At 42.4% G+C, this 13436-nt stretch overlaps 1 protein-coding gene across 11 annotated transcripts; it reads left to right on the top strand.

The window, feature by feature from the left end:
* The first annotated feature begins 348 nt into the window (after positions 1-348).
* Positions 349-7292, top strand: LOC127335347 (uncharacterized). Of its 11 annotated transcripts, none has more exons than XR_011752488.1 (4): positions 995-3319; positions 3646-3751; positions 4217-4371; positions 6334-6775. XR_011752488.1 is itself a non-coding variant. In XM_051361987.2 (3 exons), the coding sequence occupies exons 1-2, from the start codon at positions 493-495 to the stop codon at positions 3714-3716; spliced, it is 585 nt and encodes a 194-aa protein (XP_051217947.1). In that variant the 5' UTR covers positions 349-492; the 3' UTR covers positions 3717-3751; positions 4114-4482. The 11 variants fall into 11 exon arrangements, 4 of the variants coding, with proteins under 4 accessions (XP_051217947.1, XP_051217949.1, XP_051217940.1 ...); XR_011752486.1 differs by lacking the exon at positions 6334-6775 and adding an exon at positions 4455-4482; XR_011752484.1 differs by lacking the exon at positions 6334-6775 and adding an exon at positions 6786-7292 and having other exon boundaries at positions 996-3319.
* The last annotated feature ends 6144 nt before the right edge of the window (positions 7293-13436 follow it).

Here is a 13436-nt window from a genome sequence, read left to right as displayed (position 1 = left end):
TCTATTATTATTTTTCCGTTGAAGGGTTCACCCAATGTATGATTCTGACCACGTCAATCGTGTGTCTAATGACCCGGGATCACGTCAACCGTGTGGCTATCGAGGGATTTGATCCCTCAGGAACGCTAAGCACGCCCCTCTCAAGTTTGCCTAAATTTAGATATATCTATACACTAATTAGAGATCAATATATCTAAAGTTTAGCAAAGGTATGACATATTTTGGGGAGGAAGTACTCCCTCAGTTCCATGAAGGTTGTTTGAGATTTGCTAAATTTTGACAAATCTCAAACAATTGCAAAAGCCAGCTATAAAACGCAGAAAGGAAACTTAAAGCAACTGGCAGTGAGTCGGCGATCATCATCATCAAGCTCAGCTCTACCTGGGAAACGTCCCCAAAACAAAGACAAAGACAGCGGAGGCGACTTGTTTCTATTTCCGTGCCCGTCCCCAACCACCCGCGTCCCCCGCTTTCCATGGCCGCCGCGGCCGGATGATGTCCAGAAAGCCCCTCCTCCCCTGCCGCGGGCCTTCCCCTCCCGCCCAGCTCCTCCTCCCAATCCGCCGCCTCCTCCTCCTCCCCCGCCGCCGCTCCTCTCCGCCGCCGTCGCCCGACCGACGGAGGCCGCCCGCTATGGCCGGCGCCGGCCAGCCCGTGGCCCCCGCGGCCGCGGCCGCGGCCGCGCCGGTGTCGGCCACCTCCTTCCGGGTCGGCATGGTGCGGGTCGTCTCCTTCCTCGTCGGCGGCCTCAACTGCGCGGTCATGCTGCTTGGCCTCTACCTCATGGACGCCGTGCTCCCGCCGGGATGCGGCGGGGGGCTCGCCGTCGCCGCCGCGCCCGTCATGGCCGGGGTCCGGGTGCTCGCCATGCTCGGCACCGCCTGGGCCCAGCACGCCACCGCGGATGCCATCGCTCGCCGCCACCTGGACGAGGAAGCCGCCTCGGTCGCCGAGGACGCCGTGGCCCGCCACGAGATCAGGGTGAGATGCATCTCCGGACTCCGATTGCTGGTTAGGTAGAGGCCGAAGAAACCCTAAATCCCATCTAACGGTAGAAAACAGATTGCCCCTATCCTATCATAGGGCTGGCTATATAAACAGCACAGCGGCTGGCTCTTCTTCTTCTTCGCCGCCGCCGCCGCCGCCGCAACAACCGCCACCCCTCCTCGTCTTCTTCGCCGCCAAAAGGAAAAGATGCTCGACGAATACATCCACTCCCATGCCCAAATCCAATCCCTGCATGCCCGCTCCGATGAGCTGGCCCGCTCCGATGGGCTGATGCTTGTGAATCTTGTCTCTCTGGACTCCGTGCGCATCACGCCCGAGTCGTATGCACTCCTCCGCCCGCTGCTGCAACCGATGGCCAGGATATGCTCCGAGCTGCCTTTCCTCACGGTCGTGGCAGGCTTGGCGCTGGAACTCCACAGGCTCGAGCATGATCTGTTACCCCAGGTCATGGATCAGGAGGCCAAGCTGGAACAACGGGGCGTCCTGGAAGCCCTCCTACTCATGAAGAACTCAGCATTTACGCTCTCACGTCTGGGGAAGGCCTTTAGGGAAGCCCACGTCAGGGGCGGATTACTTAACGATGATCTGGTCTCAGGCCAAGTCCGAGAGCTGAGCACAGGGCTAAAGGAGGCTGCTGTTAATGTACTGGAAAATAATTTCACCATCCTCTGGCTTCGGGAGGAGCGTGTCCCATGGCTGCTCCGGCTGGTCACCGCTCTGTTGGCGACCCCGGTTCATTTCGAGGATTCTGAGGAGTTCTTAGCGGCGTGGGAAACAGCTTAGAACTGTAGGGGTAGCTCTCAAATGTTGCCATGTATTTATGTTTGGATGATATTATGGATTTTAAATAGTATGTATCTTGGCTACTGTTTGTTTTCTCATTCTCCGCTAGGTTACAACTTGCAATTACTTTCAGTTAGGATGGTTCGGTGGACATGTATGAACAATGATTATTCTTGTGCAAAATCAGTTTGTTTTAAACTATCACTCGTCACAAGTCAAAACTAACAAATTCAACACTACTATACCAAAACTTCCAAACAACTCTTGCTATAAGAAAACTCCCATCTTGAACTGTCCAACTATCCCAAGTTCAAATATCTGAATGGTGACAATCAATTCAAGTAGCCAATGCTGAGCCTAAACATATATATACATATATATCATAGATCAAATTTGCTAAGTAAGCAAATATGTCCTCACACAGCTACAATTGGATCATGGTTTCTCTCTTTCTCAGCTATAACTCCTACTCTCAATGATATCTATGCACATAATTGACCTCAACAACCCAAAGCAATTGGAGACCTCCTCAACTTGAATCCATCCCAAGACAGGTGTTTCACAAACAACTGGACCGTTGCAACTGGCATGTCGTGGCACTGCGTGTTGACTAAATGCCTTCCCCTTCATTCTCACTTCTCAGGTGTAGTGACAAATGGAGGCCATCTTTGGCTTGTTGGGGATTTTGAATTTTCTATGCGAGATCCAAACTCATCAAGGGTTTGCATCAACAGCTTGAACCTACATAACTCATGCGGTTTGATTGATGGAAGATATCAGCTGATAATGCTGCTGTTATGGTGTTGCCTTAGTTGACCTCACAGTATGGTTACTCCTGGATAGTGATAAAAACCAGAGAGGAAGCTAAGAGCTTAATATGACGCACAAGTTCGAGAGCACTGGCAATCTGGAAATTTCTCTTGATGAGTGAGAAGTTACTGGTGAGGATTGTGGTTCCAATTTTGTAGTTGAACAAGAGCACACAAGGTTATGTACATTCATTTGTCGTGTTAATCAGGCCGAACCAATTTTTGGGAGGGAGTCATGATGGTAATTAGGGTTAGTAATTAGTGTAAGCGATATTTTGTTTCATGCACTCTAAACCACTATGCTCTAAACTAGCCTCATTTGTCTATACCTTATGGATCATAATGCACTTGCAGTTGCATTATGAAAATGTTTTCCCACCGAAATCTCCTAGAAATGCTAACATATTGACCATTCCCTGTTGAGACCCATCAATGAATCACTTAAGTAATTTATATTCAGTTATTCATGTTTACATTCTTCCCCAGATAATATGTAAACAGGGCACAAAGGAGATCTAAAGGAATTAAGAAAATAAGTAAACAGGGTTAATGATGAGATATGGATATTTCTTAAAATGTGGCAGTTTAACTTAATTAGATCTGAGAAGAATTGGGACATATTTCTTATGTCCACTTCTTGATGTTGGAAGAAACCCCATTTTGTTTCCATGTGCATGGGTTTATAGACAAGGCGTTTTAACTCCATGGGCGCGCAGAAGGTAACCATGTCTTCTCAGTTGTCTGCTCAGTATCAAACCTCCCTTGTTTTCTTATTACTTTGTGATGATCTTATCTAGTCCAGTTCAGCTGGAAGCCTTGTTCTGAAGGGAAAATATTACTCAGTGAATTAAGCTAAATTTGAGCATTACTCTCTTTAATCTTAAAAATCTTGTTGCACACTTATGCTTTCTATCTAAACATTTTGTATGCACATCTTTATGACTTTTGATCTGTTGTATTTCCCCTTTTTTCCAATGAAAACATAGACCAGTGTATTCTGACCTTTTACTTACATAACAGTTACTACATACCAATCTTTGTTCAGGCGCCCTGCACTTGATGGTGATAACTGGTGGCGAGGTCATGCTGCAGCTTTCCTTAGATTTGCTAATATAGCACCTACTGCACTTGTTTGAGGCCGCGTTCGTCAGGTAATGCATGTTTTATAGTAGCACTTATATTAGTTAATTTCGACAAAACTGGGACGATGTAATTATTTCAACCGTTTGCGAATAGCATTGTAAATGGCATTTGTACATATGTTATGTTTCTTTGCTGACACCTCTCGTCTATGCTCATTTAGCTGCCCTCGGGAACCACTTGTTGTATTCTGCTTAACCTAGGATTGTTTTTTCGTTAAGCTATTGGTAGATTTGTTAAAGGAGCTCACCCTCTTAGAGCACACTAATTGTCTAATATGCATCATCTAGTTGTTGAGAACGTGAAATTCGTTTGGACAGTCCATTGGGTGTGCCATTATGTGCTGAATGTCTTGTGGTACTGTACAATGCAGTCACTTGCAGGAAGGCGTCGTGACAAGTCAAAAAATGTGGTAAAGAAATAACATGTTGATATCTTAAAGAAAATCTGATGATCTCTTTCATACAACTATGCAGAGCAAACGTGAAGCTGCTTACTTTGTTGTGGTCCTCCACGAGAAAAAGACTGTTCTTATTGGGGTGCGTGGGACAGAGACACCAGAGGATCTCATAACCGATGGATTATGTAGAGAGTGTGCTTTCACTAAGGAAGATTTGGATGGATTAGTAAAGTAAGCCCATCTTAATAGCCACATCTTCTTTTCTTCCGTAATTCTTGCTTGTTATATTGTTCAAATTAACTGTGTACATTCAGAACACCTGCTGCAAGCCCTTTTCTAATACTTGGATGTTAATGTTTGTCAAATTGGCTGTGGGGTACCATTAGTTTGTGCCAGTTGTGTAGACTCTACAAAATTTCAATTCGGCCAATACCATTACAAAACCCAGGTAACTTGCGAGATACACCACCGCCATCATTAATATATCATTTCTTAGGTTTAGTTGGGGAATACACATTGAAAAATCTACATTACCTCTTGGTTAAAGACGTGTTCCTACCTATTTTCTTCTTTGTTGGCTCATTTGTTTTTTCTTTTTGCACGGTGGACCACTTTTAGCGTTGACAAATCCGCATAGCCTTCTTTTGTGATGTTTGAATATGTTAGGTTGTGGCTTCGTTGAACATGTAATGCTGAGCTGTGATAGCCGCCTTACAAAATGGAACGATAGTTGAATAAAAAATTGTGACATAGATGGTTTAGTACGTGGCTAAACTTGGTCCACGATGCAAAAAGAAAGAAAGGGCCTAGTCAGATCATATACACAGCAAAGGAAAAGTAGTTGGACCATGTCCTGAACCAAAGTTTAACATATGTCAAGTTACCTGGTTTTTGCAATGATACTGGGCAAATTAACGTTTTTGTAGTTGGTAGCAACACAAAATATAACCGTGTCACATAGCCAAAAATTAGCTACTGTGCGTGGAATCACCTTTGGGGATTGCTTGCCCACAGCACACAGGTTTAGTATCTGAATTTTCTCAAAATACAAAATGGTCCTTGATTTAAGTTTAGTTTTGTTGGTTTTGATCCTTGAACTCCTTTTCCTCCCATACAATATTCTTGATTTAATTTTATGCTTAGTTTGTCTTTCTTTTACCATCATTATCAATTTTCCAGCCATTGCATAGTCAGTTGTTGTGCACAGTTAAACAAAATGGATATTGTAGTGCTTCGGGTGGTTAGCGAAAACGCTCATCTCAAAGTATTTGAACATTTATTATATGACGGAGTCCACAACAAATACGCTGTGAGCTCTGTCTTAAGGAAAATCGGATAATTGGACCTAGTGTCAAGTGATTTTTTAGTAGAGAAACTGTTAGAACGATGACATCATATATTTGTATTTTTGTTCTCCGTACGGGTTATGTATCTTATGTTGTTCATGCACGGAGGACTCCATAGTTTGGACGCTGACTCCCAATGGGTGTTATACGGCCAGTTCTGCCTACAAAGCTCAGTTCTTCCCCGCTTTGCCTTGCTCCTTTGGTAACATTGTTTGGAAACCTTGGGCCCCTCCAAAATGTCGTTTCTTTGCATGGCTTGCGGTGCAAAACCGCCTCTGGACTGCTGACCGTCTTGCCAAACGAGGATGGCCGCATCAACCTTCTTGTCAGCTATGCAGATGCTTCCCGGAAACGGCTCGGCACCTGCTCTTCGAATGCCGCTTCTTTAAGAGAATATGGATTGATGCGGCTTCCTGGTTGGACTGCCCGGACCTTATCCGCTGCCTCGGGGCGGGGAGGTCTAGAGTGTTAGACTACTGGCATGCTATCGCAAAAACTCCCACCTCCTCTCCCAAAGGTTTACAAACTGCAATCATGCTTATCAGTTGGGAGATATGGAAAGAGAGGAATGAGCGGGTCTTCAACAATAAATCTTCCTTGCCTTTGGTTGTCCTGCAAAAGATCAAGGATGAAGGGAAGGACTGGGTCCTTGCCGGCGCTAAGAATCTGGCGGATCTTATAGGCTGATTGTGCTTGTTTTTAGGGGCGGGTTCTTCTTTTCCCGCCTTCTCCCTTTTTTCTTTTTGGCTCTTGCCAAACCCTGTTTGCTTCTCCTATATTAATATAAGGCAAAAGCTTTTTTGCCCGTTTCAAAAAAACAAAAAAACAAAAGCAATATCTTATATAGGTCATGAGAGGATGACATCAAGTGGTGATCGATCGTCATCAAGGTTTAGCAGGGCAATTTCAAAATGAGCATATCGAGAAGATCATGCTTTAAGCTTGTCGTCCATTTAGCGATAATGGACTTGTTAAGGTGTGCATTAATGAAGCTATCTCATAGTGGTGCATGCGGGGACTAATTGAGAGTCTTCACGTAGCAATAATGATTAAGTTGTGCATTCCGGATTCAATGAAGCATCAAGTGTCATCATCAAGATCAAGCGGGATGTGATGCATCTAAAATGCATACATGAACTTTGTAGTTTATTCCCTTATATTTATTCATATTTTCATCTCGTATAATATTATATCAATGTTTCACATTGCTTTTGGGGATTTTCCAATGATCCCCCTTATCTTGGTTATAACTCTGAAGAACAGGAATCTCTTGTTTTGTGTACTTTTTTTAACTTTCAGAGACCTATACGGAGTCAAATGGACCCAAGAATTTTCAAGGATCAATATTTTACGAGGACTGATGATATAAATCTTTGAAATCACGCAAACGGAGCCCGGAAGGCAGAAAGTCTATGGGTGGCGTGACCCACACCCCCTGGCCGCGCCATCTAGGCATTCCGCCTCCTCGAGCATCCTCGATCGTCCATCAAGAGCCCCGTGATGGATCTCTTTTCTATGAGTTGATATTTGAGATTGGAGTCCTTTTTTGTGTGAGATGGATAAGTAGATGCATATTATGTACCCCTTCTTAAGTACTTGATTTGATCCAACTTGTATAGGAGAAGATTTCTGGGGATCATGTGTGTTAGATGGAGTAACATGAGAGTAGTGATCTAGGTGGATACATGTGTTATAGTTTCATCCAGTGACATTCTAGGTGGTGTTGTTAAATCTAGGTAGTATATTGGAGATCCAAACGTTATGTCAAAGTTCTTAAAACTATACTCTGTTAATTCTTAAATACCAGATTGCTTGAAGGTTTCCCTTTCTGGAGGAGTATAAGAGAGATGTGTTGCATCTTCTCGATGCTAGGACGTAATGCCCAAACAAATACTTATTTCACAATATGAGATTCCACCAACATAATATAACTTATGAATTGTAGACAAGTGAGAGAGTAGATAAGTCCATTACACATTTATGAGAGAGTAGACAAGTGAAACCATGAACATCGGTCCAATTTCAATCGTAAGAAACACCAAACCAACACTTTTATCAACCTCTAAAATTTCAGTGCCTTTTAATTTAGAAAATCCAAAAATACTTTTACCTTTAGGAAATCCAATCCCCAAAAGACCTTTACTTTATTGTTTTACTTTTATTGCTTAGTATAGATTGCTTTACTTTTATTTATTTATTTATTTATTTATTTACTACACTCTTCATATTACTTACAGGAAACCTTGTGCTTGACAACCACACGGTGAAGTTGGGTATACAAGGAAATTTATTTTGTTCAGTAGTTTGCTTGAAGAGGAGAAGGTGAGTAATTCTTCGCCAATTCCCCGAGAGTTCGATATAAACCCTCGAGTCACCCTTGTGGGAAAAAGATGTTTGCTACAACACTCTGCACTTGGAGTCCCAACGAGATGCACATGAGTTGTTGCCATTAGGATGCGTGTTGTGGGTATACTTCATGGGTGTACCATCGACAGTGCCTAGATCCGGCAAGCCTGGGTGGCCCATAGTTGGTGATGTGGCATGTGGCCCATCGGGCGGCCCAGTTGCTGTTGATCCTGAAGGATGAAGTCCAGCCCAGGAGAGGAAGCCGGATCCCACCGACCTTATGAGGAACCCGGATCCATGGAGGCCCATTAGGAACCCGGATCCGGTACGACGTAGAAGGGAGGGCGGATCCTTGACGTATACGGCAAGACAATGTACTGTAGTTAGGCAACCTGTACTCCGGCTAGGACTCTCCATGTAAACCCTAGATCCGTGCGCCTTTATAAGCCGGATCCTGGGAGCCCTAGAGGCAGAACAATAACTCATTGTAACAACGCGAAAGCGCCTAGATAATTGATGTCTACGCACGCTTCTATTCCTGTAGACAGTGTTGGGCCTCCAAGAGCAGAGGTTTGTAGAACAACAGCAAGTTTCCCTTAAGTAAATCACCCAAGGTTTATCGAACTCAGGGAGGTAGAGCTCAAAGATATCCCTCTCAAGCAACCCTGCAATCACGATACAAGAAGTCTCTTGTGTCCCCAACACACCTAATACACTTGTCAGATGTATAGGTGCACTAGTTCAGCGAAGAGATAGTAAAATACAAGTAATATGGATGAATATGAGTGGTAATAACGGCGCCAGAAAATAGCTTGTTGGCGTGCAGGAAGTAAAGATGCAGTGGAACAGTAAATAAGCGATGTTTGCAGTATTTGGAAACAAGGCCTAGGGATCATACTTTCACTAGTGGACACTCTCAACATTGCAATCATAATTGAATATAAATATAAGCACTTCACTATGCTATTCTGAACTACTCTCTGGCGGGATAACGAACACTAATTCACCGTGTAGGGATGCAAAAGCAAACCTTAAAGATGTATTCCCAAGTACTAATAAACACCCCACGCTGTCACTGTGAGCATTCATAGGAGATACTAACACACCACAATTTCATAGAGACATCCAACTCAAATCATAACTCAGTGAATAAGTATTCTGTGAAATATAGCCTAAGAGACCCACACGGTGCACACACTGTCACCTTTACACACGTGGGACAAGGAGTTTCCGGAGATCTCATAAGTAAAACCCACTTGAATAGCATAACGACATCTAGATTACAAAGCTCATCATATGAATCTCAATCATGTAAAGCATCTCATGAGATCATTGTATTGAAGTACATGAGAGAGATTAACCACATAGCTACCGGTACAGCCCTTAGCCTCGAGGGAGAACTACTCCCTCCTCATCATGGAAGCAACGATGGTGATGAAGATGGCGGTGGTGTCGATGGAGATGCCTTCCGGGGGCACTTCCCCGTCCCGGCGGCGTGCCGGAACAGAGAGTTCTGTCCCCCGAATCTTGGCTTCGCGATGGCGGCGGCTCTGGAAGGTTTTCCGTGTCGTTGGCTTATTCGTCTCGATGTTTTAGGTCAGGAAGGCTTAAATAGGCGAAGAGTCGGAGTCGGAGGGGGTCTGGTGGCTCCACACACCAGGGGGGCGCGCCCCCCTGGGCCGCGCCGCCACCATGTGTGGGGCCCACCTGGCTCTTCTCTGGCCCCTCTTCGGTGCTCTGGAAGCTTCCTTGAAATATAAGATATTGGGCGTTGATTTCGTCCAATTCCGAGAATATTTCCTTACTAGGATTTCTGAAACCAAAAACAACAGAAAACAGGAACTGGCACTTCGGCATGTCGTCAATAGGTTAGTTCCGGAAAATGCATAATAATGACATAAAGTGTGTATAAAACATGTGTGTATCATCATAAAAGTAGCATGGAACATAAGAAATTATAGATACGTTGGAAACGTATCAGCATCCCCAAGCTTAGTTCCTACTCGTCCTCGAGTAGGTAAACGATAACAAATATAATTTCTGAAGTGACATGCTATCATAATCTTGATCAATACTATTGTAAGCATATGTAATGAATGCAGCGATTCGAAGCAATGGTAAAGACAATGAGTAAACAGCTGAATCATATAGCAAAGACTTTTCATGAATATTACTTTCAAGACAAGCATCAATAAGCCTTGCATAAGAGTTAACTCATAAAGCAATAGATTCAAAGTAAAGGCATTGAAGCAACACAAAGGAAGATTTAAGTTTTAGCAGTTGCTTTCAACTTCAACATGTATATCTCATGGATAATTGTCAACATAAAGTAATATGATGAATGCAAATAAGCAAGTATGTAGGAATCAATGCACAGTTAACACAAGTGTTTGCTTCTAAGATGGAAGGAAATAGGTAAACTGACTCAACATAAAGTAGAAGAATGGCCCTTCGCAGAGGGAAGCAGGGATAAAATCATGTGCTAGAGCTTTTCAAGTTTTGAAATCATATAGAGAGCATAAAAGTAAAGTTTTGAGAGGTGTTTGTTGTTGTCAACGAATGGTAGTGGGAACTTCTAACCCCCTTGCCAAACAGACTTTCAAAGAGCGGCTCCCATAAAGGACGTTATCTCTACCAGCAAGGTAGATCATCACTCTTCTCTTTTGTTTACACATGTACTTTAGTTTTTATTTATGGGTGACACTCCTCCCAATCTTTGCTTACACAAGCCATGGCTAACCGAATCCTCGGGTGCCTTCCAACAATCTCATACCATGGAGGAGTGTCTATTTGCAAAATTAAGTTGCTTACTGATGAATCAGAGCAAAACATGTGAAGAGAATTATTAATGAAGTTAATTAATTGGGGGCTGGGAACCCCGCGCCAGCTCTTTTTGCAAAATTATTGGATAAGCGGATGAAGCCACTAATCCATTGGTAAAAGTTGCCCAACAAGATTGAAAGATAAAACACCACATACTTCCTCACGAGCTATAAAACATTGACACAAATAAGGGGTAATAACTTTTGAATTGTTTAAAGGTAGCACACGAAGTATTTACTTGGAATGACAGAAAAATACCATGTAGTAGGTAGGTATGGTGGACACAAATGACATAGTTTTTGGCTCAAGGATTTGGATGCACGAGAAGTATTCCCTCTCAGTACAAGGCTTAGGCTAGCAAGGTTATTTGAAGCAAACACAAGTATGAACCGGTACAGCAAAACTTACATAAGAACATATTGCAAGCATTATAAGACTCTACATTGTCTTCCTTGTTGTTCAAACCCTCACTAGAAAATATTTAGACTTAGAGAGACCAATCATGCAAACCAAATTTTAACAAGCTCTACGGTATTTCTTCACTAATAGGTGCAAAGTACATGATGCAAGAGCTTAAACATGAGCACAAAAATTGCCAAGTATCAAATTATTCAAGACATTATACCAATTACCACATGTAGCATTTTCTGTTTCCAACCATATAACAGTTAACGAAGCAGTTTCAACCTTCGCCATGAACATTAAGAGTAAAGCTAAGAACACATGTGTTCATATGCAACAGCGGAGCGTGTCTCTCTCCCACACAAGGAATGCTAGGATCCGATTTTATTCAAACAAAAACGAAAATAAAAACATATAGACGCTCCAAGTAAAGCACATAAGATGTGATGGAATAAAAATATAGTTTCACTAGAAGAACCTGATAAATTGTTGATGAAGAAGGGGATGCCTTGGGCATCCCCAAGCTTAGACGGTTGAGTCTTCTTGAAATATGCAGGGATGAACCACGGGGGCATCCCCAAGCTTAGAGTTTTCACTCTCCTTGATCATATTGTATCATCCTCCTCTCTTGACCCTTGAAAACTTCCTCCACACCAAACTCAAAACAAACTCATTAGAGGGTTAGTGCATAATCAAAAATTCACATGTTCAGAGGTGACACAATCATTCTTAACACTTCTGGACATTGCACAAAGCTACTGAAAGTTAATGGAACAAAGAAATCCATCAAACATAGCAAAACAGGCAATGCGAAATAAAAGGCAGAATTTGTCAAAACAGAACAGTCCGTAAAGACGAATTTTTCTGGGGCACTTAACTTGCTCAGATGAAAATGCTCAAATTGAATGAAAGTTGCGTACATATCTGAGGATCACGCACGTAAATTGGCATATTTTTTTAAGTTACCTACAGATGGGGCGACTTAATTTCATGACAGAAAGAAAACTGTTTCTGCGCACTAATCCAAATCTAGTATCAACCCTACTATCAAAGACTTTACTTGGCACAACAATGTAATAAAATAAAGATAAGGAGAGATTGCTACAGTAGTAACAACTTCCAAGACTCAAATATAAAACAAAATTGCTGTAGTAAAATAAAAACATGGGTTATCTCCCAAGAAGTGCTTTCTTTATAGCCATTAAGATGGGCTCAATGAGTTTTAATGATGCTCACATAAGGAATAAGAGTTGAAGCAAAGAGAGCATCAAAAAAAAGTATGAAACAAATTTAAGCCTAACCCACTTCCTATGCATAGGAATCTTGTACACAAATGAATTCATGAAGAACAAAGTGACAAGCATAGGAAGATAAAACACGAGTAACTTCAAAATTTTCAGCATGTAGAGAGGTGTTTTAGTAACATGAAAATCCCTACAACCATAGTGTCCTCTCATAATAATTTCCAGTAGCATCATGAGCAAACTCAACAATATAAACATAAAGCATTCTTATCATGAGTCTCATGCATAAAATAATTACTACTCCCAACATAATCATAGTCATTCTTATTAATTGTAGTGGGAGCAAATTCAACAAAGTAGCTATCATTATTATTCTCATCATCAAATTTAGGAGGCATAGTATAATCATGATAATCTTTCTCCTCCATAGTAGGTGGCACCAAAATACCACTATCATTATAATCATCATAAATGGGAGGCAAAGTATCATCAAAGTAAATTTTCTCCTCCATGCTTGGGGGACTAAAAATATCATGCTCATCAAAACCAGCTTCCCCAAGTTTAAATTCTTTCATAGCATTATCAATAATAGTGTTCAAAGAGTTCATGCTAATAACATTGCTACAACTATTTTGCAAAGAAAGTTCCATGGGTTTTTTAATTCTCTCTTCAAACACATCATGTCCTAATTCAATATAAAGTTCATAAAGATCTCTAATTTTTTTGTTGTTTTCCATTAAGCCTAACTAGTGAAAATAAAAACAAGAAACAAAAAGATGCAATTGCAGGATCTAAAGGAAATAGCTTTGAGCACTCACACACCGGCAACAGTGCTAGGAAATAGCTTAGTAGTCGGAGGATGTGAATACCTTTTACCTTACCTCCCCGGCAACAGCGCCAGAAAATAGCTTAGTTGCCGGGGACCGGAGTGTGAGTGCCGTTTACCTTACCTCCCCGGCAATGGCGCCAGAAAAGTGCTTGATGTCTACGCACGCTTATATCCCTGTAGACAGTGTTGGGCCTTCAAGAGCAGAGGTTTGTAGAACAGCAGCAAGTTTCCCTTAAGTGAATCACCCAAGGTTTATCGCACTCAGGGAGGTAGAGGTCAAAGATATCCCTCTCAAGCAACCCTGCA

Source organism: Lolium perenne, chromosome 2, assembly GCF_019359855.2.
Source record: "Lolium perenne isolate Kyuss_39 chromosome 2, Kyuss_2.0, whole genome shotgun sequence".
NCBI lineage: Eukaryota > Viridiplantae > Streptophyta > Magnoliopsida > Poales > Poaceae > Lolium > Lolium perenne.
Note: the sequence above shows the minus strand (reverse complement) of the source record. Positions and strands in the feature narration are given on the sequence as shown.

What these genes read in the sequence shown, in the direction of transcription:
- LOC127335347 (XM_051361987.2), top strand. Translation starts at nt 493, where the DNA reads ATGATGTCCAGAAAGCCCCTCCTCCCCTGCCGCGGGCCTTCCCCTCCC. An exon ending in TGGCCCGCCACGAGATCAGG is followed by an intron (nt 982 to 3,620) that starts GTGAGATGCATC and finishes CTTACATAACAG; the next exon opens with TTACTACATACCAATCTTTG.